The sequence below is a fragment of the Phasianus colchicus genome, chromosome 26, assembly GCF_987193195.1.
Source record: "Phasianus colchicus chromosome 26, bPhaCol1.hap1.1, whole genome shotgun sequence".
Taxonomy (NCBI): Eukaryota; Metazoa; Chordata; class Aves; order Galliformes; family Phasianidae; genus Phasianus; species Phasianus colchicus.
In genome coordinates, this window is record NC_143461.1 from 5,727,881 (window position 1) to 5,753,021 (window position 25,141).

The 25,141-nt window shown below is 59.1% G+C and overlaps 3 protein-coding genes across 6 annotated transcripts in view; 1 reads left to right on the forward strand and 2 right to left on the reverse strand.

The window, feature by feature from the left end:
- The first annotated feature begins 44 nt into the window (after positions 1-44).
- NKIRAS2 (NFKB inhibitor interacting Ras like 2) lies at positions 45-2,234 on the forward strand. Its single transcript, XM_031600623.2, has 3 exons — positions 45-272; positions 343-584; positions 1,050-2,234. Exons 1-3 carry the CDS (start codon positions 179-181, stop codon positions 1,287-1,289), a joined length of 576 nt encoding a protein of 191 aa, XP_031456483.1. The 5' UTR covers positions 45-178; the 3' UTR covers positions 1,290-2,234.
- Positions 2,235-2,246: 12 nt separating this feature from the next.
- The window catches only part of ZNF385C (zinc finger protein 385C), a 53,467-nt gene continuing 30,572 nt past the window's right edge, over positions 2,247-25,141 (reverse strand). The window contains exons 3-9 of one of the 3 annotated variants that reach the window (XM_031600523.2): positions 13,988-14,130; positions 10,548-10,658; positions 8,353-8,512; positions 7,210-7,539; positions 5,903-6,090; positions 5,510-5,623; positions 2,247-4,954 (exon numbers count right to left, since the gene is read on the reverse strand). In XM_031600523.2, coding sequence (XP_031456383.2) covers positions 4,733-4,954; positions 5,510-5,623; positions 5,903-6,090; positions 7,210-7,539; positions 8,353-8,512; positions 10,548-10,658; positions 13,988-14,130 — 1,268 coding nt within the window. In that variant the 3' untranslated portion in view covers positions 2,247-4,732. The remainder of the gene's footprint in view (positions 4,955-5,509; positions 5,624-5,902; positions 6,091-7,209; positions 7,540-8,352; positions 8,513-10,547; positions 10,659-13,987; positions 14,131-25,141) is intronic. The other 2 variants (XM_090124899.1, XM_090124900.1) reach the window with 2 other exon arrangements.
- C26H17orf113 (chromosome 26 C17orf113 homolog) lies at positions 17,941-23,939 on the reverse strand. 2 transcript variants are annotated; one of them, XM_090124897.1, is made up of 3 exons: positions 23,838-23,939; positions 22,013-22,635; positions 17,941-20,045 (listed from the first exon to the last, which is right to left on the reverse strand). In XM_090124897.1, exons 2-3 carry the CDS (start codon positions 22,523-22,525, stop codon positions 18,513-18,515), a joined length of 2,046 nt encoding a protein of 681 aa, XP_089981023.1. In that variant the 5' UTR covers positions 22,526-22,635; positions 23,838-23,939; the 3' UTR covers positions 17,941-18,512. The 2 variants fall into 2 exon arrangements, with proteins under 2 accessions (XP_089981023.1, XP_089981024.1); XM_090124898.1 differs by lacking the exon at positions 23,838-23,939 and having other exon boundaries at positions 22,013-22,386; positions 22,471-22,631.

Sequence of the window (25,141 nt, forward strand, 5' to 3'; positions counted from 1 at the left end):
GGGGCCGGATGCCGCGAGGTGCCGCGTTCCGCCGCCGGGGGGCGCCGTGGCGCCGCGCCCCTTCCGCCGCCGCGCAGCTGGGAGCCGCGTCCCCCGACGGAGCCCCGCGCGGTGCCGCCCCGGCGCCGTTCGTCGGGCGGATCCCCCGCGTGCGGCTCCGGAGCGGCGCGGAGGCGGCATGGGGAAGAGCTGCAAGGTGGTGGTGTGCGGGCAGGCCGCGGTGGGCAAAACCGCCATCCTGGAGCAGCTGCTCTACGGAAACCACGTGGTCGGTGCGTGCCGGGCCGGGCGCGGGGCCGTGCGGTTCCGGGCCCCCCCGTCACCCCGCTGCCCGCCCCGCAGGCTCCGAGATGATCGAGACCCAGGAGGACATCTACGTGGGCTCCATCGAGACGGACCGCGGCGTGCGCGAGCAGGTCCGCTTCTACGACACGCGGGGGCTGCGGGACGGCCTGGAGCTGCCCAAGCACTGCTTCTCCTGCACCGACGGCTACGTGCTGGTGTACAGCACCGACAGCAAGGAGTCCTTCAAACGGGTGGAGCTCCTCAAGAAGGAGATCGACAAATGCAAAGACAAGAAGGAGGTGAGCGCTGCCGCGGTCCGTCGGCGGGGACGCGGAGTGCCGCTGCCGGCCGTCAGGGGCCGCCGTGCGGGGCGGTTCTCTGCTCTGATTCCGCGGCTGCTGGGCGGAAGGGCCGTGTAAGCGGTTCTGTGCGTTTTGCTGTTGGCGAGAACAGCGATCTGCGGCTTTGGTTGCTCCATAAGGGGCTGTTGGTCGTATTGGCGTTGACTGAGATCTCGGCTGCCCGGGTGGGACTTTTCCTGCAGGGCTCTGCAGTGCTGCATGCACAGCTGCTCGGTGGACCCTTCCAGTTTGGGGCTGGTTTGAAACAAACCCAAGCAGAAGGGTGAGACTGCCCAAAGAGAGGTGTTCTGAAAGGGGGAATTATGTACGGGCATAATTGGCACTGAAGGCGTTGCCAAAGCAGCACTGCTCAGCTCTGCTTTCGTTACCAACTGGGGTTTTTTCTCCCCCGTATTCGAACAGGTCACTATTGTGGTTCTGGGCAATAAATGTGACCTGCAGGAGCAGCGCCGGGTGGACCACGACGCAGCCCAGCATTGGGCCAAGGGTGAGAAGGTGAAGCTGTGGGAAGTGTCTGTGGCTGACCGGCGTACATTGATTGAGCCCTTCATCTACCTGGCCAGTAAGATGACGCAGCCACAAAGCAAGTCTGCTTTTCCCCTGAGCCGCAAGAACAAGGGCAGCGGGTCTGTGGATGGCTGAGCCTCGTCTTGCTCTTCCGATGCCACCTCCTGTCCCTCACCTCTCTCCTTCCCTTGCACGCACCTCCTGCTGAGCCTCTTTGGTGCTATGGAGCCTGCAGGAAGCCTGGTGGCATGAGGAGTGGGCTTCCCAGGGCTGGGGATGCTCTTTGAGGAGGAGAGAGGTGACCCATCTCCCATCTCCAACACAAGAGCTGTTTCCACTGCCCAGGCCCTGCCAATGTTTAAGGCGCTACAGGGAAGCCAGGATTCACCAAGTGCACCCCTCTGCTCTCAGGGCACAGGCTGACACCTGGGGGCTTCATGCTGCCCCTGAGGAGGCCCAGCAGCCTGGGATCAGCTTCACATCTGAGCACAGCCAGGCCGTAGGAAAGGATTTCCCCCTCTCAAGAGCTGCTGTCTTTTGTACTGGTCCAACATGAGAAGAACCCGTTTGAGGGCTGTGCCTCCCCAGTCTCCTTGTCTGACCCCAGCGGGCTCTGTGGTGCTGCAGCTTTGTCTCAGCAGGTTGCTCCTTACCTGGCCGTGTCCTCTGCACCCCGACATGCAGGAATATTCAGTCCTTGGCCAAGCTGCATGCAGGTGAGCCTCCTGCCCCAGGAAACGCACAGTGCGGAGCGGGGCAAGGTGCTGTTCCTGAGGGCAGGCTCAGGCCCCGCATCTCACAGTGCACAGCACACTGCAGTGCTCTTTTGCTGAGGGCAGACCCAGTCCTGACCCCGGAGGTGTGGGGCTGTGCTCAGCCCGTGCACACACAGGGCAGCTCTCACCACCCCACGGTTGTGATGCCTCAGAACCACCATGAGACAAAAGGATGCTGTCCCAGTCCTGCCCAGCAACACTTTGCTCCCTTTGGCAAGTCTGGATCTAGGAAAAAAAAAAATGATGAGAAAGCCCTGGCTTGTTTATACTTGTTCCTTTTATTTACTGAGTAACACAATAAAGCGATGAGATTCAATTATCAAAATATTTTCCTTTTTTTTTTTTCCCCAACAGTTATAGTACATCAAAAATATACAATGAACATTACAGGAGGGGTACTGGCCAAGTCCCTAGAGTCTGTTATTCCATTTTTCTGTGTTCTTTTTTGTTGGTTTTTTTTTTTTTTTTTTGGAATCAAACTGTTCACATCACTCCAAGGTTATTTACAGAGGGGCACGCCTTACTGAGCGCTATGGACTATGCCCTACTATCTAGCACAGCATATGCTAAGTCAAAGGCAGAAATGCTTTGGATTGCATGGGAGCAGGGAGGGGTCTCTGGAGGCAAAGGGATGCGATAGAGGCAGGATGTTCTTATGCAGCTCATTGCAGTATTATTGTTATTAAAAGGAATGGCTTTCAAGGGTTAAAGTGCCAAGTGTAGGAGTGTATCAGGACTCCACTGGTGGAGAGGTGACAGGAGCAGCCACTGCTGGCTCCAGCACAGGCTTTTTAAAACAAAATGCAGGGGAAACAACCCAGTGGTGCCACAGCTGCCCTCTGCTGCAGCCAGAGCTGAGAGGAGGCCTGGAGAAGAGCACAGTGAGACGGGTATGGTGAGGCCTGGGTGGCTGCAGGCTGCTTGGCACTGAGATGCTGTCAGAGCCACATCCTCCTGCTGCCTGTGGGCCCCAGCCAGCCCCCGTCCTCACCTGGGAGATGTGGGGTCGTCTCCTGGTCTGGGCCACACGTGTCCCCCAGGCTGGTGGGCACCACTCCATGTCCCTGCTGAGGCCACTGCTGCAGTAGCCTTCTACCCTCAGCTGCTCTCTTAAGCAGGTCTCCCCACCACCTCAGGACCTCGTGTCTACTCTGATCTTTCCATACACGATCCCCCCTCCCTTGGTGCCCTCTCTCCCCTTCCCTCCCTGAGGTAGAGGGAGACGCCCTGAGCAGATAAATCCATACCCACATGCTTGTTTGTACTCTCCTGCACGGAAAGCACAGCAGCAGCTCTCCCTGGGTCAGCACTGCCCACGGTGTGAGCAGAGAGCCCTCTGGATGTGGGAGCTGAGCTCTGTGCCAGCAGGACCCACGGCTGCTCCCTCCATGCAGCAGTCCCTGCTGCCACCCGAGGTTCCCAGCTCTGGGAACAGAAGCATTAGGTGGCAGCAGGTCCCTGTACACCTCCAAGACCTCATCCTGAGCATCGGTGGTGCACACTGGGCAAAATCCTCCTGAAATCCACGTGTTGCTTATGGCCGAGATGTCAGATTGTGCGTGTGGATTCCCAGATGTGCAAAACCACCTCATCCCAAGGGCTGGGCAAGAACACAGCCTCGTGCCGGGATGCTGCAGAGGTCTCTGTGCCAGCACCCGGCCTGGGGACGGGAGGGGACAGCATGGCAGAGGAACCACCTGCACAGAGCTGAGTGTTGCTTTGTGTCCTTTCTGCTCCAAACAACACCCCCAGCCCTACAGACTGAGCACCAAAAACGTAGACAGCAAACAACGAGCCAGCTGCTCCCGTGGGATTGCATAGATCGGGGTGGGTTGTCACTCCAGCATGAGGTCCATTTGGTTTGTGACTTTCCTGCAGGTTTGTATTTACAGCAGCACTGGGAATGCAGAGAGCTGCAGGTACAGTTTTCAGATCAGGTCCTCGCTGGGCCTTCTGAGCACAGTGAAAAGAGAGCATCTGAGGGAGGCTGGCAGTGCCTGCTCCTTCCTCCCTGATTGTCTGGGCTGCCAGGACGCCTTCGCTTGGCAGAGTCACAAACTCCTTGGAAGCTCCTAATGGGGATGGGGTGGACGGCGAGCAACGACAGCGCCCTCCTCTGGAGAACCAAAAGTGCTTTGGGGACATTCAGGGAGCCTCACAGCATCTCCCCTGAGGTAGGGGCAGGATTGTCCCCCCGGGGGGAGGACTGAAGCGAACAGCCGGCACCAAGCAGGGCTCAGAGCACAGTGTCCCCTCCTTCCCACCTCAGGGAGCGCAAACCAGATGGGAGCAGAGCCTGTGCCCAAATTCTGTGCTTCTCGGGATGCCTGGGAGAAAGGCTGTGTGCTTTCAGAGGGCAGAGGAGCGAGTGCCAGGCTTTGCCTATTGCTCTCGGAGTGAGGATGTGACCACCATGGCCGATGGCTCTTTGGCGTGGGACTGATGAGACCAGCGAGGACCAGGGCTGCTCCACCCTTGGAGGACCAGCCAGCTCCTCTCCTCTCCTCTCGATCTGGGAACTGGGAGGCAGACAAGAAGCACAGCAAGGTCCTGGTGGCCCAAGCACCATCCTCACCCCACGTGGCCCAACCGCTGCAGGGCCAGCATGGGCAGGGGGAGCGGCAGGAGGGGGCACGGTGGGGCTGGGCTCCGGCGGAGGGTCGCACACCACCAACAGGAGCCAGCTGGAAGCAAAGGGGAAGCCTGGGTCGATGCCTACTGCTACGGTTTCCCATCAGCCGGGAGAGCAGTCAGTGCCCCCTGCAGCCCCATGGCACGGCCGATGGACCCCAGCGAGCGGCTCTAATAGGGAGCGAAGACGATGGGGCCCGGCGTGGTGCGGACGTGGGCTGGAGGCGTTCGGAATAGGGCTGGTCCGAGGATCGGGGCTTGGAAGAGCGTGGTGGCAGCGGCCGGGCGCAGGGCGAGAGGCCCAGGCATGGCGCACACAGCCGTGGTGAGCGGGCTGGGCAGGAAGCGCGTCGCCAGCGTCTTGGTGAGGTGCTTCTGCAGAGCCAGCTTGGACTGCGGGAGGAAGAGGAGACCTCATGAGGGCTGCAACAGCTCGGAGCAGCCCCTGCAGCAGCCCCGCGGTGTCTGCAGCAAACATAGAGCAGTCCCAGCACTGTGAGGCCCCGACCACGCACTCTACCCCAGCTCCCCCTGCCTGCTGCTCCCCAGCTCCTAGGCTGGTATTTCTGCCAGCTCCCCGCCACACCAGGCAGGAAGGCTCAGGTCTCCGCAGATAAATGTTTGGGCTTGGTTCAGCTTAACTATGCCAACCCCAGGCACTCAAACTGCACAGCTGTCGGCTGCCAAATGTGAGCCAGGTGGAAGGACCCCAAATACTGCAGCTGCTCAGAGCTCTGCTGCCAGAGGGCTGAGCTCTCCCCCCGCTTTCCGTCACACGAAGGAAAACCAGAGCCTCCTCTCAGCTCCACAGTCCTCCCCCAAAGGGATCCGTGGGGTGCAAGGAACCGAGGCTTGGAGAACAACAGTGTGTCTTATAGCAGGAGATGTGTCATGCAGTTGGGTGTTGCAGACAGCCAGCGGGTGGGTGATTTGCTGGGAGACAAATACCTTGAGAATACTCACTGCGAGGGCAGCGTTCTTCTGCAGCTTGTTGTAGGGGCTGTACTTGGGCTTGGGCGGCTTCCCGGCCAGCCTGTCTTTGTGCCGCCGGCTGCTCATGTGCTGCAAGAGGACGAGGGCCAAGCGATGGGCACCACGGGCACAGCTGGTGCCCTCTGACCCCCACCAAACCTGTGTTCTCCCCACAGCAGGGAAAACCCGCAGAGCTATGGCAAACACATGCAGATTCCCCTTGGCTTCAGGGAGGGATTTCGAAGGGATGAGTCCCATAAAACCCAGACTTAAGAGATGCTCCTCTCCCACGGGCATCGTGCTGACAGATGCTCACCAAAGCTCTGTGTTTCCCAGGGGAAGTGCACGTCTGAGGCTCAGAGCCATTACCTGTTTGAGTTGGGTCTCGGAGTTCACGTAGATCTCGCACACCTGGCAGTGGAACGCCTTGTTCTGGATGTTGATGCTGCCCTTGTTGCCGATTCTCTTGGCTTTGTGCCCTGCCCGGGCCAGCAGTTTCCCCCGGCCGCGCCGCAGCTGGGCGCTGTGTCCTTCCAGCATGGATTTGTGCTTGGCACCTGGGGACGGACAGACGCTCAGCAAACACCAAACCCTCCATTCTTCTGCAGCAAGACCCCCGTCCCAACCCATCCTAGGATGCAGCAGCCCTTTCCCAGCCCCTGCCAAGCTCCAGACCACAAACCCGCTGCTCCCAGAGATGCCTCCCCCCAACTCCTTCCACACATCAGACCTTTGGAGAAACGGCTATTTTCAGCGTGTCCGGGAGCCGTCGCCATCCCCGAGCATTAGCACAGCATCTGCACTGCGCCCAAGGTCAGAGCGGTGCCGGCACGGAGCTGGGAATAGCTCAGTGGGGCCCCGGGGGCAGGGAAGGAGAGCCCCAAATCCCGCACACCTGGGGACGGAGCGCTGCGTCCGCCCCTTCCCAGCGAGGGCTGGGGGTGGGCAGGTAATTCAAGCCCCCGCTAATTCCTTCTATTTCTTAAGGCGTTAAGCACGGAGCCTGAGCTCAGCGCTGCGTGACAGTCAGAGCAGCAGCCTGCGAACATTTTGTTTGTTTGTTCTTTTTCCTCAAATCAGCGCCCGTCTTTGTAACCGGAGCTGACAAAAGCCAAAGGACACGTTTGCAGCTAAGCCCTGGGGCGGGGGCTGCTGGCTCCCAGATCCCGCTGCGGCGGGGGGGGCTCCCCCCGTTAGGATCGGGGCTGCTCGGGCTGAACATCGCGTGCAGATGGAGCCGGCGCTGCAGAGACTGCGGCACTGCGGAGCTGGGGGAGCCGGGGGGGGGCGCTGGGGGGGCTCGGTCGGGGGGAGCCGCGTTGTGGGGCTCATTCACTTCCCCACATGGCTCCCAAAAGGCCACCCAGCCCCGAGCTGCTCCGGGCAGGTCCTGGCTCTCCCGCTGCTGTCAGGTTAGAGCTGAACTGCAACAGAATACAAAGCGGCCTCCAATCGCTTCAATAAATCTATCTGAAAAGGTCTTTAATTAAGCTACACGAACAATGAGGAAGCTTCCAATCCTGCTAGAATTCACTTCTTAAGCCACAGCGTAGGTAAAACACCACCGCTTATGTTTGCAAGCCACCTTAATCAACCCTTTTTAATTAAAGCAACATCAATTAACTCGCAAGGCCGCGTGACTCCGCGCGGATCCCGCTCCCAGGCACTGCCCTTACCCGTGTTGTGAGCCTCCAGCTGGGACAGCGAGTTGACGGTCACCTTGCACGTGGGGCAGTACAGGTGCTGCTTGCCCTTCCTGCCCTCCTTCTCGCTGTCCGGCGCTGAGCCGCTGCTGCTGCCCGACTCGGCGGCCTGCGCCTCCGCCCCGTGCGCGGCCGAGGAGGTGATGCTGGCGGCGTCGGACGCGGCCTCGGACGGCTCGGAGGGCGGCGGGGAGCCCAGCGGGGCGGCGCTGCCCGGCGGCTCTGCGGGCGGCTGCTCGGAACCGGGCGGCAGCGCCACGTCGGGGCCGTCGCCGTCCGTCTCGTTGGGGTCGCTGGGGGGGGCTGGCGAGGGGGAGAGAAAAGGCGGGGGAAGAGAAATCAGCCGAGGGCGAAAGCTCTCTTTTCCTGAACGGGGATTTCAGACAGCAGCCCCGAGCCTGGCCCAGGGACCCTTCTCTACTCTGAGCTGGGGGTTCTGCCCCGGTGCTGCATCACAGCTTTTATCTGCAACAGCCCTGAGGGTGTGTGCAGGCACTCCGCGGTTGGGCAGGGAAGACTTTGTTGCCGCAGCCATTATCTGCATTTATAAACATCACCCAGAAAGACCAAACATATGGAAAACACCAAAGCACTGCAGGGTGGGAGCTGCAAACAGGGGTGGGCGCTGCAGGGCCGCACAGCAGAGCCCCCAGGGGCAGCAGCAGGGCCGGATCTCACACCCAGTCCCCAGGCAGGGGCTCAGGGCGCTCCTTCCACAGTGTGCAGAGCTGCAGGTGCAGCAATTGAGTGCAGCCTCTGCCCGGAGCATTCCCATCCCAACGCCCAGCAGCAAGCAAACACAGAATAACTTGGAACCAAAGCCACACTTCAGCTGCACATCACTGAGCAGTGCATGGACAAGCCAGCATTGCCTCCTCTCTGCAGCCAGGCTGTGACCCCAAGGTGGAAGCAGGGCTGTGACACACTCACACTTCCCCGTCCCTCCTTGAGCTCTGCAGCTGACGGCTGAGGGATGCTTGGGCACACAGTGCTGCCCACAGCGGGTTGGGTTCCCATTGCTGCACAGCACCCAGACCATTCACAGCAGTGCTGCTGCACCACCAGGAGCAGCAGATCATCGCAAGCACTGGGGCTGTGCTGCAGCCCTGCCCATACCTGCACTGCTGGGATCCTCACCACCCTCCAGACCGGGGGTGAAGTCGGCCGTGCTGTCCCTGCCCACGGCCCCCACTGCCTTCTGCTTGCTCTTCATGGCCTCGATGGCTTTCAGCCTCCGGGCGTGCTTATGGCCTTTGTAGTGGGCTTCTGCCTGGTTCTGTGGGGGAGACACAGGGGGACACTGCATCGGTGCTGCAGATGGACAGAAGGATGGACAGACGGACAGGTGGGTGCAGGGGCAGTCCTGGCAGTGGCAGCTCAGACAGCCCCCAGCTGTGCTGTGCAGCACACACCCCAGTGCCATCTGCCCCTGGATGTGACACACTTGGCCGGGTGTGGCACAGGGCTGCTTTTCCCCTCTCACAGGACTGCTCTGCACACACGTGCATTCAGACCAAGGTATCACTGTGCTAAGCCACCGCTGCACTGCAAGGCCAAGATAAGGATCCCACTCTGATTAAATGCACCAGGCCACTTCTGAAAGAAGCCTTCAGATAAATGTATGGCTTCAGAAACACACAATGCTTGGCAAGCTGTAAAAATAAAATTAAAAAACGCATTGGTGGGGAGGACACATCTCCCATTGTAACCCACCGGGCATCTAACATGCAATTTACATTCACGGGCTCCTTTCTCCCAGAGAACGCTGAATAATGAAGTGCACATCGATGTGTCCATGCCTGCACGGAGCAGATAAAAACATCCACAAAGAGAGGAACCCACACATTGGTGTACTGAGCGGTCACAGACAATGCTGCATTGTCACCGAAAACAACCACGGTTGGGCAATTTATGGAAGCTAAATCCAACATGAATTAAGACACTACTGCTGAGCAGCACGGATTAATTTGCTCCCAGTGCCGGGGGAGCAGCTTTGCCCACCGCATCCCAAGGGCAGGGAATGGTGGCTGGGAGCCGGGCGGTGCGGGTACGTGGGAAAGAAAAAAGGCCCATCCAAGCGCATGGGCTGAGCAGAGCCTCATTAGCAAACACAATCAACTTCCATCAGATAACGCGGTTCGGACAGGGCCGGGCTGCAGCGCAAGTAGGTCACCAAGCATGGCGCTGAGCGGTGATTTGCAGCGGCCGCACACAGCCGTCACGTCGGGCCGGGGAGCCCGATGGAAGCGCAGCGCAGAGCGGCCCCGGGGCGCGCGGGGGGCTGCGGAGAGCATCGCCATCCCGCACCGCGGGAACCGGAGAGCTCCTCCCAACGGAAAGCCGCTCCCCGCGCCGCTCGGTTGCCAGGCAAAATAATTAAGCCAGCAGAAGCTGACTGTGGCTGGAGGAGCGGTTCCCGCAGCGGGGTTCTGCTGATGCAGCACAGCCACACGGTGCACATCTCTCCATCTCTCCATGCGCAGCAGTGGAACTCAGAGCCGGCTCAGTGCTCCCTGCTGGATGCAGCACCCATGGGTGCAGTGGGAGCAGCTCTGGGTGCTGAGCTCAGCGCTGACTCGAGCAGATGAACCACAGTCAGAGCCTTCTGCCTCATTCCCAGCCCTGCACATGATGGAGCAGCAGCACAGATGAGAAGAACGGCTGACAATAACCTCTCTGAAGCCACTCATCCCTGCAAACCATCCCCTTCTCGCAGGGATGTCCTGGAGGCTGGGCAGAGCACAGCATGGTGTGTGCTCTGCTGTACCCACAGTGCCAGCCCAGCAGCACAGAGCTCAGTCCCCAGATCCGCCTATTAACACACAGAGGGGCTCTGAGCTGCTGCTGTGAGCCTCTTCTCCAGGTGCTGCTTGGATCTGAATGAGAATTCCCTTTCCCACTGTTTAATCAGTTCTCACCACAAAAGATCAACTGCGTGCAATTCATTACTGCGGGGATCAATGAATGTTTCCTTCCTCCCCTCTTCAAGGTGGTTGATTTACTTTGAATGAAGGGATTCAGGGAAGGAAAAAAAAAACACCCAAACCACCTGTGCATCAGAGTGCTGGGAGGCCAGCACAGGGAGAGCACATCCAGCTCCCAGGGAGCAGATAGAAACTGCATGAGCTGGTGACACAGCTGGAGCACAAACACCAGGAGTAAGGCGGCAGGGAGCAGAGCTGCACAAAATGACGAGGAGCAGGAAGACAAAAATGTGAATGGGGGCAGGGAGAGCTCTGAGGAGCTGCAGCCACGGGCTGCACTGCAGGGCAGAGCTGAGGGGACACCAGGGCCGTCCCAGCCCAACTTACCGCAGAGTTGAAGCGCAGGTGGCAGATGTTGCAGGAGATGAACTGCTTCTTCTTGAGTGGGGCAGGCACGCCAAAGGTGTGGCTGATCACAGCCTTCTGCACCGGGTCCATCTGCAAAGGGAAGGCACAGGGCGTGGGCTGGCACTGGGGCTGCAGTGCTGCACTGCTGCGCTCACTGGGAGCTCCTGGCTTCCAGGAACGAGGCATGGGCCCACAGATCAACATACAGGACCTTACATGTGCAACTTTATTTCTGGCCTCTCCATGGGGTGCTCTGTATCATCACTTTTCTGCGTCTCTTATTGAAGCATCCTTCACACCCCACTGAGCCGCAGGGCCCAAATGCCCACTGATGTCTGGCAGAGGGAAGCTGAGGTGTTACAGGGTGTCACTGGGTGTCACGGGGTGCCCGTGCAGAGCCAGCCCCAGTCCCCACAAGGCACGTTTTGCCTGCTGCAGTCCCATCACAATGCTACCAACTGCACTGCACCTCAGCAGCCCCTGCAGCCCCAGCACTTTGCAGGACACGTGCATGGGGAATGGCTCCAATGATCTGCTGGGAGCTGCATGTTTCCTCACTACCATTCAAGGGCAGAGTGGGGGCTGCTGGCAGGGGCTGCCGTTGGGCCGATGCGTGCGGGTGCTGACAGCCCCCAGGCAGCCCCCAGCATTCCTGTCCCCCCCCAGTGCTCAGCGTCATTCCTCCGCCAAGCCAGCAAACTTGTTCGAGGAGCCATAATTGTTTTAAACAAAATGCATTTATTAAGGGGGGGAAATAAGAATAAGCTCTTTGTTGGAGCGTGGCTATAATCTATAATGCAAGTATTGTTCCACTACCCTGTGGCATAGGAAGATTATCTTATCTGAGTCCTGCTGTCAGTGGAGCCCGGGGTTTGAGGCGATCGTATTTCTCTGCAGAGCTATTTAGTTGCTGAGACAGGTGCATCAGTCTTCGAGGCACATGCCTGGACAACAGAGCCATTATCAAGACCCCAAATTCCATTCCAGAAGTGAGCAGAATGGTGAAGGCGGGTGATTAATGAAGAGCCTCTTTGCTACGAGCTTTTGCTCACTTATCTGGAATATAAATGAAGAGGATTTGGGGTTCGGTGGCGAAGCGGAGCGGTCTGCAGATGGTGAAGATGCTGCTGCACCCAGCAGCCACATTGCAGCGTGCAGCCCCGCCTCTCCCAGGCACAGATGGGAAAAAAAGCCCCAACCTGTGCAGCTCTGGGCTGTGGGACGGGGCTGATGAGCGGCCGTTCTGCCCCCTCCCACAGGGATGAGTGCCAGAGAATTCGGTATTTAGCGAGGAGGGGTCCTTGCTGCTATGTGTCAGCCATGTCCTGTTAATTAACACTAAATTGCAGCCTCTCAGGGAACTTCACTTTCCATTCTGGATGCTTTGGGTAAGGGAACCCCACTGGCGTCAATACTGGAGGGTGATTGCTCTGTCCACCCATCGCACTGGAGCACCGCAGCCCCCTCTCCTCGCTGGGCCGCTCAGAGCCCTTCACGTGCTCAGAAATCCGCTGCTCCTCCCACCTGCCCAGTGCTCAGCGCCGACCCAACCTCTGCCTCCCCTCTGCCCCGCAGCTCCCTCCAGGCACTGTGCCCCCCCACATGCGGCTGCGCAGCTCCGTGGCCTTCCCTGCTCTCCACAAACGACTGCAGGCACCGCGTCTCCAAAGGGCAACCGGAGCACCGCACCACAGCTCTGCCCTCAGTGCCCTCAGCTCCCCCCGAGAGCCTCTGTCCTTCCCATCAAACGGAACGCGAACACACCATCGGCTCCTCTCCACCACTCTGCTATTTCCAACCAGCAGCAGACCCCCCCCGGGACCCCGCTGTGACCGGGTGCTGCGCTCCTACCGGCTCCTGTGGGCGCATCCCTGCCCTCAGCTCCGCAGCGCTACCTGGGAGCACCCGGCTGCTGCGCGCAGAGCAGAGATGGGTGCGGGCACGGCCCGCCCGCAGCGCCGAGATCCCGGCTTTATAGCCAGTCCTCATCGACTCAGGTTACTTTATTTATCGCTGTGTGTTCCTACCGGTATAAATAGAGATCTCTGAGCTGAACTTCCTGCCAGCCGCCGAGGTCAGCGCGGGAAGGCGTGGGGACGGAGCATCAGTTCGGATTGCATCTTCTGCTGTCTGCAGAGCGCTGCTGGCTCTGGCGGATTTGCAGCATCGCAAGGGCTGCAAAGTGCCTTTCAAGCATGAAATGTGCCTTCTGCATTGTGCTAGGGTTTTTTTCTTTTTCTTTTTCTTTTTTTTTTCCCCCTGTTGTTGCTTTAAGAGCTCAGTTTGGAAAGGTTTTGCTCGCTCCAGAGTAAAACATCTGCTGGGTTCATGAGAGCTGTGTGACCCGCTCCAAGAGCACAGCGTTCGGTTGCAAACAGCTCCTGCCCTGCACAGCAGAGGGGTGAGGTTACCCAGCACTGTGGGCAGAGCCTGCCGGACCCAGCAGCACCAGCAGCCCTGGGCTGAGCACGGAGCTCAGGCAGCCTGCTGTGACACCGCTCCCCTTCTGCCCCCTCCTCTGCAGCCCCCTATGGGGCCCAGGGCTCAGCCCTGCACAGCACTGCAGCTCCGGCTGCGGCTCTCCAATTTCTTTGGTTTTTTTTGAGCTCTGCAGAGCACGTGCCAAGATGGGGGCAAGCAAACACTGAGCAAAACAGAGTCTGCTTCAAGTTAAATCCTGACTCCAATGAATGAAAACGAACACAAAGAGCAGCCACGGTAATGGCATCGAAAAGCCCTCCCCTCGTGTGCACCCGCCTGTTAGCACAGGGAGAGGCAGGGAAGCCAGGGTTTCAAAACGTTTTCGAGGAGTTAGGTGTCAGAGCCCATTCAGCAGCAGCACAGATCTGGTGCTTCATTTCTACGGCCGACTTCAAAGATCTCGGTGATAATTTGCACCTTCGGAGCACGTTTAATCTCAGTGCTGACAAAAGGGTGGTGAGAATCAGTGATCAGTGCAGGGTGGGGGGGGAACAGGCAGCCCCACACCGGGGCTGAAGGAGAAGAAGCAGAAGCTGCAGCGGCACCACAGCCCTTTGGGACACACACACAGCTCACCCCTGAGCTGCCCCTCCTCCTTTTTTTTCCCCTTTATTTATTTCAAAACCAACAAACCGCTCCCCACAGCTACTTTATTACTATCGATTCCCGGAGCAAACCCCATCCATCTTGGTTTAGACAAACCACCTTCTTAATTTTGCTTTCTAAGAGCAGCAGATGGGGCAGGAACCAGCTGGGGGGGGTCATTACCGCTGCCCCCTCGCCCCACTCTGGCTCTGCGTTTGCTCTGATGGAGGGACAGGCACAAAGCACAGTTGTGCTGCCCTGGAATTAGGCCACAAATCACCCAGCTGGGTTGGAAGAGGGCTCTTCAGGAGGTGCAGGGGCGGAGGTGCCCCCCACCCCCCACAGGCACTCACTGTGTTGAAGTTGGGGAAGAGGTTGAGCGGGGACGTCCCGTTGAGGCGGAAGGTCAGGAAGTGTTTGATGTCCAGCGGGGAGTGCAGCGGCCGCCCGGGGATCGGCAGCGATGCGAGGAGGGGGCTGCTGTGTCCGGAGGGACCTGGGGGCAGAAGGAGAGCAGCGTCAGCTGGGTGGGTACAGCACGTGCATGGAGACAGGGCACGGGGAGCACCTGGGTGCTGCAATAGGGTGGGGGGGGTTCAGCCCCCATTGTGCACAGGTGTGGGATTCGGGGTGCCCCGGCTCTGCCCCTCTGCTGCTATATGGGGAGGAACCCCCCTGTGCCCCTCCCCCCCCATGCAGTGCAGCCACCCCCAGGCTCAGCTCCGCCGGCTGCCTCGCATCTTCCCCCGCACCATTGTGAGCTCCGGCTGCCAGGTAAAAATAGAGCGGGTATTAATAATATTCTGTTTTAAAGAAAACACCATGGGGACAGGGGAGCAGCAAACAGGGGGGACCTTGGGGGGACGGCAGTGCCCAGACAGCAGCTTTCTGTGTGACCTCCCCCAGCCCTGACTCCTTCCTGCCCCCACTGTGCGCTGGGATGGGGCTGAGGAGTGGGGGAGAGTCAATACATCAACAAAAGAATAAGATAAAATTAAATACATTAAAAAAGGTTTCAGAATACTGTGATCCACAAAAGTCCATTCACATCCCACACCACCCCACACCTTCTCCCTCCCACAGCCCATCTCACAGCCTGGCCTGGGGATAAGGCAGAAATTCCGGTTTTTATTTTCTTATTTCCTGCTCCTTTTCTGCCCCATCTTTGGGGCTTTGCTCTGCTGAGCTCTGTGCTCAGCCCTCCCACCACCCTTACAGCGGGGGAAGCAGAAGGCTCTGCTAGGAGGGGATGCATCAGGAGAAGGACAGCAGCGTCCCCCAGCCACCACCCCGCAGCAGCTCTGGCTGCTCTCTGGTGGGGAGCAGGCTGGCACCGAAATAAAAATCTGAAATTCAAAGTTTGGGTGATTTTCTGAATTTCCGAGCAATGCTTGCAGCCCTGAGGGCAAAAACGACCTCTTTCTGGGAGAGCGCACACGGCCGCTCCTTCATCTGCGCCGAGCAGTCCCTGAGTCAGCCCTGGCTGCGGGGGAAATTCACATTTTGCTTCATCGGGCGTGCATTGATCGAGTTAATTCCAGAGTCACCCAGAAGGGAAATCTGCCCACAAATAAATAAATAAAACAGCAGAGGCAACGAGGGAGCAGCAAAAGGCAGCGGGAACGGCTGAGCGATGCATCATTAACCTTCTGGGCCGTGAAGCAGTACTTCTGCCTCACATCCCCGGGGATGCAGAGCCCCACGCTCAGGACCCGACCCCCAGGGCCCCCCAGAATACAACACAGCCCCAACTGTGCCACAGCAGCACTTCCATGGAGGTGCTCAGAACGCTTGGCTTTGCCAGTGCACTTTGTGTTGGTTGTGCTGGTCCTAAAATGCACCTTACATTGCATGTAACACTGGGACCAACAAAGGGGAGTGAACCTGGAGCCTCAGCCTCACTGCAGGCAATGGAGCAAGTGGGGTCTGCAGCTCTGCCAGCACCAACAGTGCCAGCAGAACCCATCTGCTGCTGGCAGTGAGCTCAGCAAAACTACAGTCCCAAATGGAAGACTAACACAGGTGGGATGGGGGAAGGTCAGGAGCAAAAGAGATTGCGGAGCCCCCGAGATGGGACCCATGGGAGGAGGATGAGGGATTGCAACCTTCCATCCCCAACTGGAGCAGCAACACCCCAGGGAATGGCAGACAGCCTCAGACAGTGCTGTGCAGCACCCAGCAAGGAGCGGGGCCGTGTGGGAGAGGGCACGAGCCCATCGTGGGCAATGGGAGGGATGGCAGCACCCAGCAAAGGGCAGAGCTGCAGCCCAAACTGCATCACTGAAGAGGAGAAAAGAGGAAAATAATCACACACTACATGGGGACAGAGTCACCGCCAGCTGCAGTCTGCCAAAACCTCAGGTGGTGACAATAGCAGGAGGGCTGCATGCACAGGGCAGGCGAGCAGCGCAGCCACAGCTCCAGGGTGAGCAGAGCTCCTGGGCCCAGCCTGAGCTCCCAGCCCGACCCCAGGGCCCGCACAGCACTGGGGTCACTCCCCCAAGGTCACAGGGCCGCAGCTCTCGCCTTACCTTTGCTGCAGGGCAGATTCCAGCAGCAGCTGTGGGCTGTATTTTTAGGTATTAATTAGACACTCAGTTAAGGGGATTTGCTTCGGTGAGAGCAGAGGGACCTTCGGGTCTGTCTAGGGTGACACGACCTTACCCGAGGGGCCGGGCACGGCCGTGGCAGGGGCTGGCAGCCCTGTGCTCAGCCGGCGGCTCCGAGCGGCACCGTCCCCAACGAGCGCTGAGTTTCTGCCTCCCCCGGAGCGGGCAGAGGACGCCCGCAGTGCACGCCGCTCCTCCTGGCGCTGCTCGGGACGGATCCCAAAGCGCCGACGGAAAGAGGGCAGCGAAGTCATCTTCGTTCCCAGCACAGACACCAGAGAGCGGCTGTGCCCCGCTCCGCAGCTGCATTTCTGAGTGCAGTGCTGAGGACCCGCAGCACCACGGCTGCCCTCAGAGCCCCCCGCGCTCCTCAGCACCGCCCCTCGGAGATGGGAGCCGCGCAGGGCCGACCCGTCCGGCGCACGAGGGAACGGCCGGGCGCTGCCGCTGCATCTCGGGGACGCGGCCCCAAAGGCAGCAGCGCTGCCGGTCTGTTCCCACCGCGAAGAGCTGCCGAGAGGTCTGCACCAGGCAGATGGAGACAGGCGCTGTTCGCTCGCACAGAAGCAGTCTGGCTCCCGCTGCCCTGCTAGGTGTTCTCAGCAAATTTCGGTGGCGTCTCAAATTCCTCACCCGGGGCTTTAAAAGCTTTTTGTCTCCGGCCAAGCGTGGACAGAATTCGCTCCAGCTCTTTCCAGGGGCTCGCTGGGAAACGCACGTGCGCGCTCCCGGCGCCAGGCCTGCAGGCAGGAGAGCAGCGAGGGAGGGCGCGGGATGTGGCACCGCCTCGGCCCGGACTGCGGGAACACGGCGGGGGCACCGCGCCCGTCTCCCCCAGCACTGAAAGCAGCAAAGCTGCGCTGCGCAAAGCGGTGCTGCACCCACCGTGCGGGGCTTCTGCTCCCCGACCCGCAGCCCCGCCTCGGAACGGCGCCGCGCTCCCCTCGAGCTGCAGCGTCACACCGACGGGACGCTCTGGAACGCTGCTTTGGGTTTATTGCAAACGAAAATCACCAAAAGCGTCTTTTCATCCCATCCCTACAAAAACACCCCTCTAAGTTAAGTCAAAAACAAAGTTTTGCTCACTTACAGGTGAGGAATGGGAAAGAGGAAAACCAAGTAAATGCACCGGGCTGGTCCCAGCTGTAAGCTGATGGTTAAAGACCCTTTTCTGCTCGGCTGCGGAGCACTCAGAGCACAGCGAGCACTCCTTGCACAATGCTGTTTTGAAAAGACAAAGGAATTCACTACGGGTTCTTTTTGGACCCCGCTCATAACTCATTCTGTCACTGTTAGATATCTTTAAACGCTAAGAAAGTTGTATGAGAACTGCTGAATCACGGCCTGAACCTCTGACTGACCACCTGAGGCCAGCAATGAGTCAGCCCTGGGAGCACAGGTGGAGGCAACTCAGCTGTGCTACCGGAACGGATGGAGCCTGGCTGCACCTCTCCTCTGACTACCAGTGGGGAAGGATCTCTTTTGGAGATCGCTTCTCTTAGAGTCTTCTTGGTGAGCCCAGGGCAAGGGTAAGCTTTCCATTCATTCTTCTTTGGTGTGGTAACCTGCTTAGCCTAACTTTCCTGTATATTTCTAAATCATAACATCTGTTTATTCATGGATTATACAAAAGTTAAGGTAGATCTTTTAATATATATATATTTATATATATATTTATATATATCTACATACACATATATACACAATGATGCATTTAAAAGTCACTGTTTCCTTGGCAGTCACAATATCAATCTCAACATCGTTGCTTTTGAAATGATCAGGACTTGATGCTGCTGTTGAAACGTGGTGGGCTGTGGGTGAGGACACCTATGAGGCACTGCGAGGCTTCCTGCAGGGATGCACTGCCTTCCTGCATTCCTTCTCAAGGCTCCAAAATAACAAAAATCAGATATTTTTGTAAAGTATTACGGATAAGCTGCCAGGTATTGTTGTGCAAAGGCAATGTGAGCTCAAGAGAAGATTTGCTTTCATCTCCAATCATAAAATGAAAGGCAAAACCCCAGAAAGCCTTGATGGTGTGGTGGGGTGTGAGCCGTGGTGACACCAACAGGAACCTCCCCAGACTGTAAGCCCGGCCAACCCAGATGTAAACACACATCGGGGGGATGAAGGAAGGGGCGGCAGTGGGACCAGCATCTGGTACCGGCGGTGGTTGGCACCTCTGTGATGATGACGGCATGGCGGTGATGCTTGGGGCTGCCGTAAGACTGGCTCCTGCCCGCAGGGCTCTGCATCCGCTGCCCACCGGTCACTTCACCTGTGTCTTCATGAAGCCGGACTCCCTCATGCTCTCATAGTACTCAATGGCCAACGCAAAGTCAAACTCGTCGATGGCCGGCCCGTCGATGGCGATCTTCATGAGGTTGGAGAGCCCCTCGTCCTTGGTGCAGCGCGACCGGCCGCGCTTCAGCAGCTCCCGGCCCCGGCTGATCTTCTTGGCGAGCACCGAACCCAGCGGTAAGGCCAGGGCGATGGCTGCGAGGACAGCGAAGTCCGGGAAGAGCTCGTGCATCTCGGAGCTGCTGTAGACCAGCTTGACGCAGAGGTCCCTGAAGGACAGCTGGCTGAGGCTGAAGACGATCCGCTTGAAGAGGGGGAAATCGCTCAGGGCCCTCTCGCTGACCACCACCTGGGAATACGCCTGCAGGAGGAAGTTCAGCTCGCTGACCCCGTAGGCGCCAATGTCCTCCAGAGTCTGGGGGTAGCACTTGGGGTTGAAGATGGCTGAGAAGGAGCTGACGGCCTCCAGGACGCCGCTGGGGAACCTGTCCAGCAGGCTGCCCCGCATGCTCTCCAGGTAGGAGTCCTTCAGGTGCTCAAAGTGCCGCAGGTGCCCTGGGGAGCAGTTGGCCAACTCCACACCCTTGTAGTAGAGCCGGCTCTCGCCCTCCCGCTCGCCCTGTGGGTGCTCAGTCATGGCGCTGAGGAACTCCTGCAGGTTCTGGCCACTGGAGCCCTTCTGAGCCTGCAGGGTGGTGGCCGTGGCGGAGACGATGGGCTTCAGGATGGAGAGATCGAAGTCCTCGATCTGGAAGAAGCGGCTGAGCTTCTGGAAGATGGGGAGGACGTCCAGCAGGATCTTGGTGAAGGCCACAAAGTGGAACTTCTTGAGCTCCTGGCAGAGGCCGAGGGCCACGGGCGACCGCTCCGCCTCACTTTCCAGCAGCAGCACCAGCGTGGGCCACGAGGAGTCGATGGCCTCCACGGCTGGGAAGATGGAAGTCCAGCAGACGGCCCTGGGGCTGCCCAGGTCAATCTCGCAGAGGTCCAGAACGCTCCACAGCTCCTGCAGCCCGCTGCTTTCCCCCGTGGGGCTGGAGTAGAGCCTGTAGATGGCGTCCACTGTGGTCTCGTACTTCTGGAGGTACTCAATGCTGAGGCTGCTGTGGGTGGGCAGCAGGGAGCTGCCGTGGGACAGGCAGTGCATCTCGGTGAGCAGCGGGCAGAGCGAGCTCAGCGCAGTGCCGGCCCCGCTGCGCCGCTCAGCCCCCAGCGATGCGCTGTGGGCGCTCAGCCAGGTGAGCTTCACAGCTGGGATGCCGAAGGCGTGCAGCACCTCGCCCACTTTGCCCGTCACCGTGGCGGCCTCACCGGCCGGCAGCTCAAAGCTGCCCAGGAAGGTGGCAGAGGTCTGCCCGCTGCAGGGGGACACGGTGGTGCTGAACACGGCCAGGCTGCGGTGCTCCATTGCGTCCACCGTCTCATCCACCACCAGCCCGACAAACGGTGAGGCCTTGATGCGGTGCCGGTCCTCGTTGTGCAGGACCTTGGCCATCGCTGCCTGAGGCAGTGAAGGGTGTGCAGGGCAGGAGGGAGGGAGAGAGAAATACAAATGATCTTTAAAGGCACGTGGGAGAGGCACAGCACCTGCAGCAAAATGAGCTGCCCGGCATCGGTGCTGGGATCTCCCCAAAGGCAATGGGAGCCCCAGCACTGAGAGCAGCCATAAGCACATGCTCGGCTCCCACTGGCATCAAAGCACCTGAGTGTGTGCCTTCAAAGCCGAGTGTTGCCCGGAGGAATCGAAGCCCATTTGCTCACAGTTTAAGCTGCTCACTGATTCAGACTCAAGTTCCTAAGAATTGCTCTCGAAACCAGGGTGTAGATATCGGCAAATTGTCTTTTTTTTAGGAGCCAGAGAAAGTCAATGGGACATTGGCACTTTCAAACAACAACTTCAAACACATGCTTGAAACCAGGGGTGATGCAGCACCCTGGTCCAGATGACAGTATTTCCCTAAACTGTAGCCTAAAGCATGGGGTAACTCTCTGCCTGCAGCCCTTTGGCACAGGAGTTTGGAGAGCAGCTTTCTGGTGAGAAGAGCCGTGGAAGCATCCCTGCCAACATCACTTACAGACAGGCTGTGTTCCCGTGCCCCCCACATTGCTCACAACTCGCTGGGGTTTATTTTCCCTCTGTTCCATCCAAGTGCACAGCAACAGCACCGCAACGGCCACAAGCGCTGAATCACCCTGCAACAGCAGCTTATGTGACACTGGTGTCCGCAGACCTCAGAAGCAATTTCACTGTGATAACGCTGTGCAAGTTGTCTGTACAAGTCAACTCCCTGCTGGCAACAGCTTTCTCTTCTCTAATTTGCTGCTTGCCCTTTCCTCTGGCTGCAGCCCAAGCACAGTTTAGCTCAGCAGTGCCAGCCACAAGCAGCCCCTCAATGCCCACCCTGCTCCCACCCCACATCCTAAAAGCTCCGAGACCCTGCCTGCCCCAGGAGCCCACGGAGGCACCAGAACTCCACTTTTTCAGCTGCAGCTCCATCACTTCTGTGCTTTACAGGCAAAGCACGGTCAGGAGCAGCAATAAAACTTCACAGCATCCCTTCCTTCACTCCATTTTACCCACTTGGTAAAAATGCCTCTGCTTTGAGGGGAGGATTTCCTTACACACGCAAATGCTGTGAGCTGTGCTCCAGGCCGAGAAATCTAATGAGCAGATTTAGCCAATCTGCAGCCAAGTAGGGCTCTTTCTATAACTAAAAAGCCTGGCAACCCGCCAAGCTTCACTAAAAAATTAATTTGATTTTAACAGGCGTGAAGCGCTTGGAAAATTAAGAAAATCCTCTCTGGCCACTCAATCTTTTTGATCACTCAGTTTAAGGCAAAAAAAGGAAAATCCCGTGTGTTCCTGTGCTGACTGAAGTCTGCACCTTCACCCTCAGCGCTGCCTCGCAGGACTGCATCTCTCCACGCACACACGTGGCCACGACCCTCAATGGCCCCACTGCTTTCTCTAGCCTCTCCATCTCCTGCTTTGTCACAGCAGGGAATGACACTAACTAGATGCCACATTAAAGACACATACATTTAATATGGAGGCACTGCCTGCAGTCCGCACCAAAGGCACTGGGGAGCAGGAGTGCTGCCTGCCTCTGCCACCCCCTCTGGGCAGGAACACGAGGAGCAGCAGGGACGCACTCCAGCTCCACGAGGAGCACAGGCACTCCGCGTGGCCTCACGTGAAGGCTGCTTCCTGCAGTCCCCACTGCAAAAACGTGCTTTTGGTGCGGGTGGGCAGAGCCTGCATCTGCCTCAAACCCTCCCTGTGGGATGGAGCACGTGCTTGCGGCTCCTGCTCGTGCACACAGCAGCCAATGAGCCGCGGGCGATGCTCGGCGCGCTCTCGGGGTGCTGCACAGCTCCCGGTGCGGGCACCGAACCGCCCCGCGAGCACCAGGGGTGTGGGCAGCCCCGAACACCACGGGGACGACCCAGGAGACCCGTGGTACACACCTGCATGTCCCGGAGGCTGCCGGCGTGGTAGCGCTCGCTGTGCTCGGAGGCGAGCAGCGCCTGGCACAGGTTGAACTTCTGCAGGTCCAGCAGCGAGGAGCACTTCTCATCCAGGATCTCCTCCTTGGCCATCCAGTACACCGTGGTGAGGACGGCCACCTTGGCCGGGTTCACCTCCACCTTCAGCACCGAGCGCAGCTCCGCGTGCCCGCGGGCCTCGCAGGGCAGCTGCTCCCGATTGACGGCCAGCGCCTGGCGGTGGGCGCCCGAGGTGACGTGCCGCAGCAGCGCGTGCCGCTGGAAGTTGTCCGTGCCCACAGTGAAGGCGTTCTCTGCTTTCCCGTGTTTGTTCTTCACCAGCGCCTGCCGACACTCTATGCAAAACATGAGTTTCCTCTCATAGTCAAACTCCAGCCAGGTAAATTCTTCCTTCCAGTGCTCATTGAAATAGCGCTTACACTTTTTATTGGAATTGGAAGTTTCCCCAGCCGGCTTTTTCCCTGGAGGCACCATGCTGCTGTGTGGGGAAACCAAAGGCTACGGCTGAACTGAGACGTGCCTTGGAGGAGCAGCCTCTACATTTAATTGGGTAAGGAAGGTCTAGTACCACTTTCCTGGTTTGACTGGAGATGAAAGAGACACAAGGGGAAAGGGATTAGGGTCCTCACAGTGCGCAAGCTTTTGGTAATTGTTTGTTCTTGCTGGAGAACCAAAGTTGGGGGGAAGGGGGGCACACAGATCTTCCGTGGTGTCATCAGTGCAAGCCACAAAGCACTCAGCACAATTCACTGAGAAGCCCATGAGGGATTTGGTTTATTCCTACAGAACAAAACCCCTCTGGGCTGGAGCCTTTCCCAGAGCCAACACAGAAAGCACTGAGATTTGGGTGCTGGAGCCCCTGGGTGCTGCAAAACATCCTTCATCCATTGGGTGAGGAAGGGCTGAGCTGCCTCCTGCCTGCAGTGCTGCTAGGGCTCCCAGCAGGTGCACAGAGCCCTCCACGCATTCACCTGCATCACGCAGCTGCTGGCTTTGCTCCCTCTGAGCCAACCATCCCTGTGCAGCACGGGGCAGCTGTGTGCAGCCAGGGGACAACTCCCAGCACCAGGTGATCCTGTGCAAAGTTGCAGTATCACCCGCAAAGAGAATCTGCTCTGCAGTCCATTAATTAGGAAATGGGGGTTGTCATGTGGAGCCAAAGCCAGGACCTGTCTTGCTAAATGTTCCCTCTTGCACTCGGCAGGGCAGGCCTGTCGGCTGCTTCCTGGCTGGGATGGCCCTGGCGGCCCCATGCAATCCCCAGTATCTGCCCCAAAGCAGGCAGGCATCCATCCCAGTGCCCGGGTTGCACCGTCTCTCTGTCCAACGCTGCACCCACACACTCGGTCCGGCAAAAAACTCCTCCCGTGGAAAGAGAAGCGTACATCTCCCAGCGATGAGCCCGGGGGGAGGCACAGCGCCGCGGGGCAGCGCAGGGGGCGGTGCGGGGCTGCAGGAGCCGCGGCCGCGTCCCGCCCGACGGGCAGCGGGGCAGCCACGCACAGTTAACGCCACGCTTCCCCAGGAGGAGGCAGCGCTGGGGCTGTGAGCACCGCACCCCGCTCTGCACGTGCTGCTCCCCCAGGAGCGCCGGCCGCAAGGAAGTTCGGGCGGGGTTTCACTGCCAGCATCGCCGCAGTGACGCTCGCGGCCCGGTCCCGCAGCCCCGGCTGTGCCCTGCGATGCCCGCCTGGCTCCGGGCGGAGCTGCTCCGAGCGCGAGCAGAGCCGCATGCAACTCCCCCGGCCCACGGCCCGCACACCCAGCGCCCTCTACAAATACGTACCATGGAGCCGCTGCCATGAGCTTTGGGGCGAGGGGGGTGGAAAACTTCCCAGAATTTGTTTTTTAAATAGGAGAAGACAAAAGAATCCAACTAAAAAAAAAAACAACAAACAAACACAAAAACCAAACAACGCTAAGCCGAAGAAAAGAAGGCAAAGAAGGCCCCGACTCCAACCCCGGCCGCGGCACGAAGCGGCGCAGCCCCCGCCCCGCCGGGTTCCGCTCGGTGCACGGGGCGGGCGCTGCGCGGCCCCGAGCGCGGCGGCTGCGGGAACAAAGCCGCGGTCACGGCAGCACGGCAGCAGCCATCTTGCGGCGAGGGCCGCCCGCTCCGGGAGCCGACGGCGGCAGTGGCCACTAGCGGCGGCGGGGACGGGAAGGCCGCGTGGCGGCGGCCGCGGCGGTGTCACGGCGATGGGCTGCGGCCCCGGGGGGGGGGGGAACGGCGGGTGCGCTCCTGCGGGATCGATGGGGCGGACGGGCGGTGGGCGCGGGGCGCAAGGGAACCGCGGCAGAGGGTCGTCCGGGGGAGCTGCCAGGGCTGCGCAGAGGGGGGATGCGAGCGGCAGGGGGCACAGCGGCCCTCGAGCCCCGCGGAGAGCACCGGGCAGACCGGGCGCGATGCCCCGTTATTGCAACCAGCGCGGAGCCGCGGGGCGGGGCAGCACCCAGCCGAACATCTTCCCACCTTCAGCACAGGTGCAGCTTAGAACATCTCTACTTCTCCCCAATAAAGGATTTTCTGCCTTCCTCTCTGTCCCCAAACGTGACTCCAAAGAACAGAGAGCCCCGAGGGCCCACCAAAGGGCGCCCCGTGCCCGGTGCGTGGAGGATGCCGTGCAGTGCGTCCGGATTAGTGCTGCTCTGAGCACAGCTCCAGCACCGGGGAGGGGACGTCAGGTAAATTCCTCTCCCCGGGCTCCTCACATATCCCGGGGCAATTCGCTCCTTCTGCGCCTGGGACATTCCTGCCCGCCGCCGTGGCTCGGTTAATGCTCACAGGAATGGGGTGAAACCGGAGACCCATCTTCCGGGGCTGAAATATGCACTATTTATTCTTGCGCTAATGCGAGAGAGAAAAGAGGACTTAAGGTTTTTAATCAGTTTTTAGGCACCCTGCTTTGCAGTGGCCGGAGCCAGCCCTGCTGGCGGGGATGCGCAGCAACCTGCGGGTCGGGCACTGACATCCCATGGGCAGGACCAGCAGTAACTGTTCTGTCCTTTGGGTTTGCAAAGGGAGTGCGGGGGTCAGGAGTCAATCACAATGTTTCCATTGCCTCCTATGAAGCTACAGAAGGCTGGATT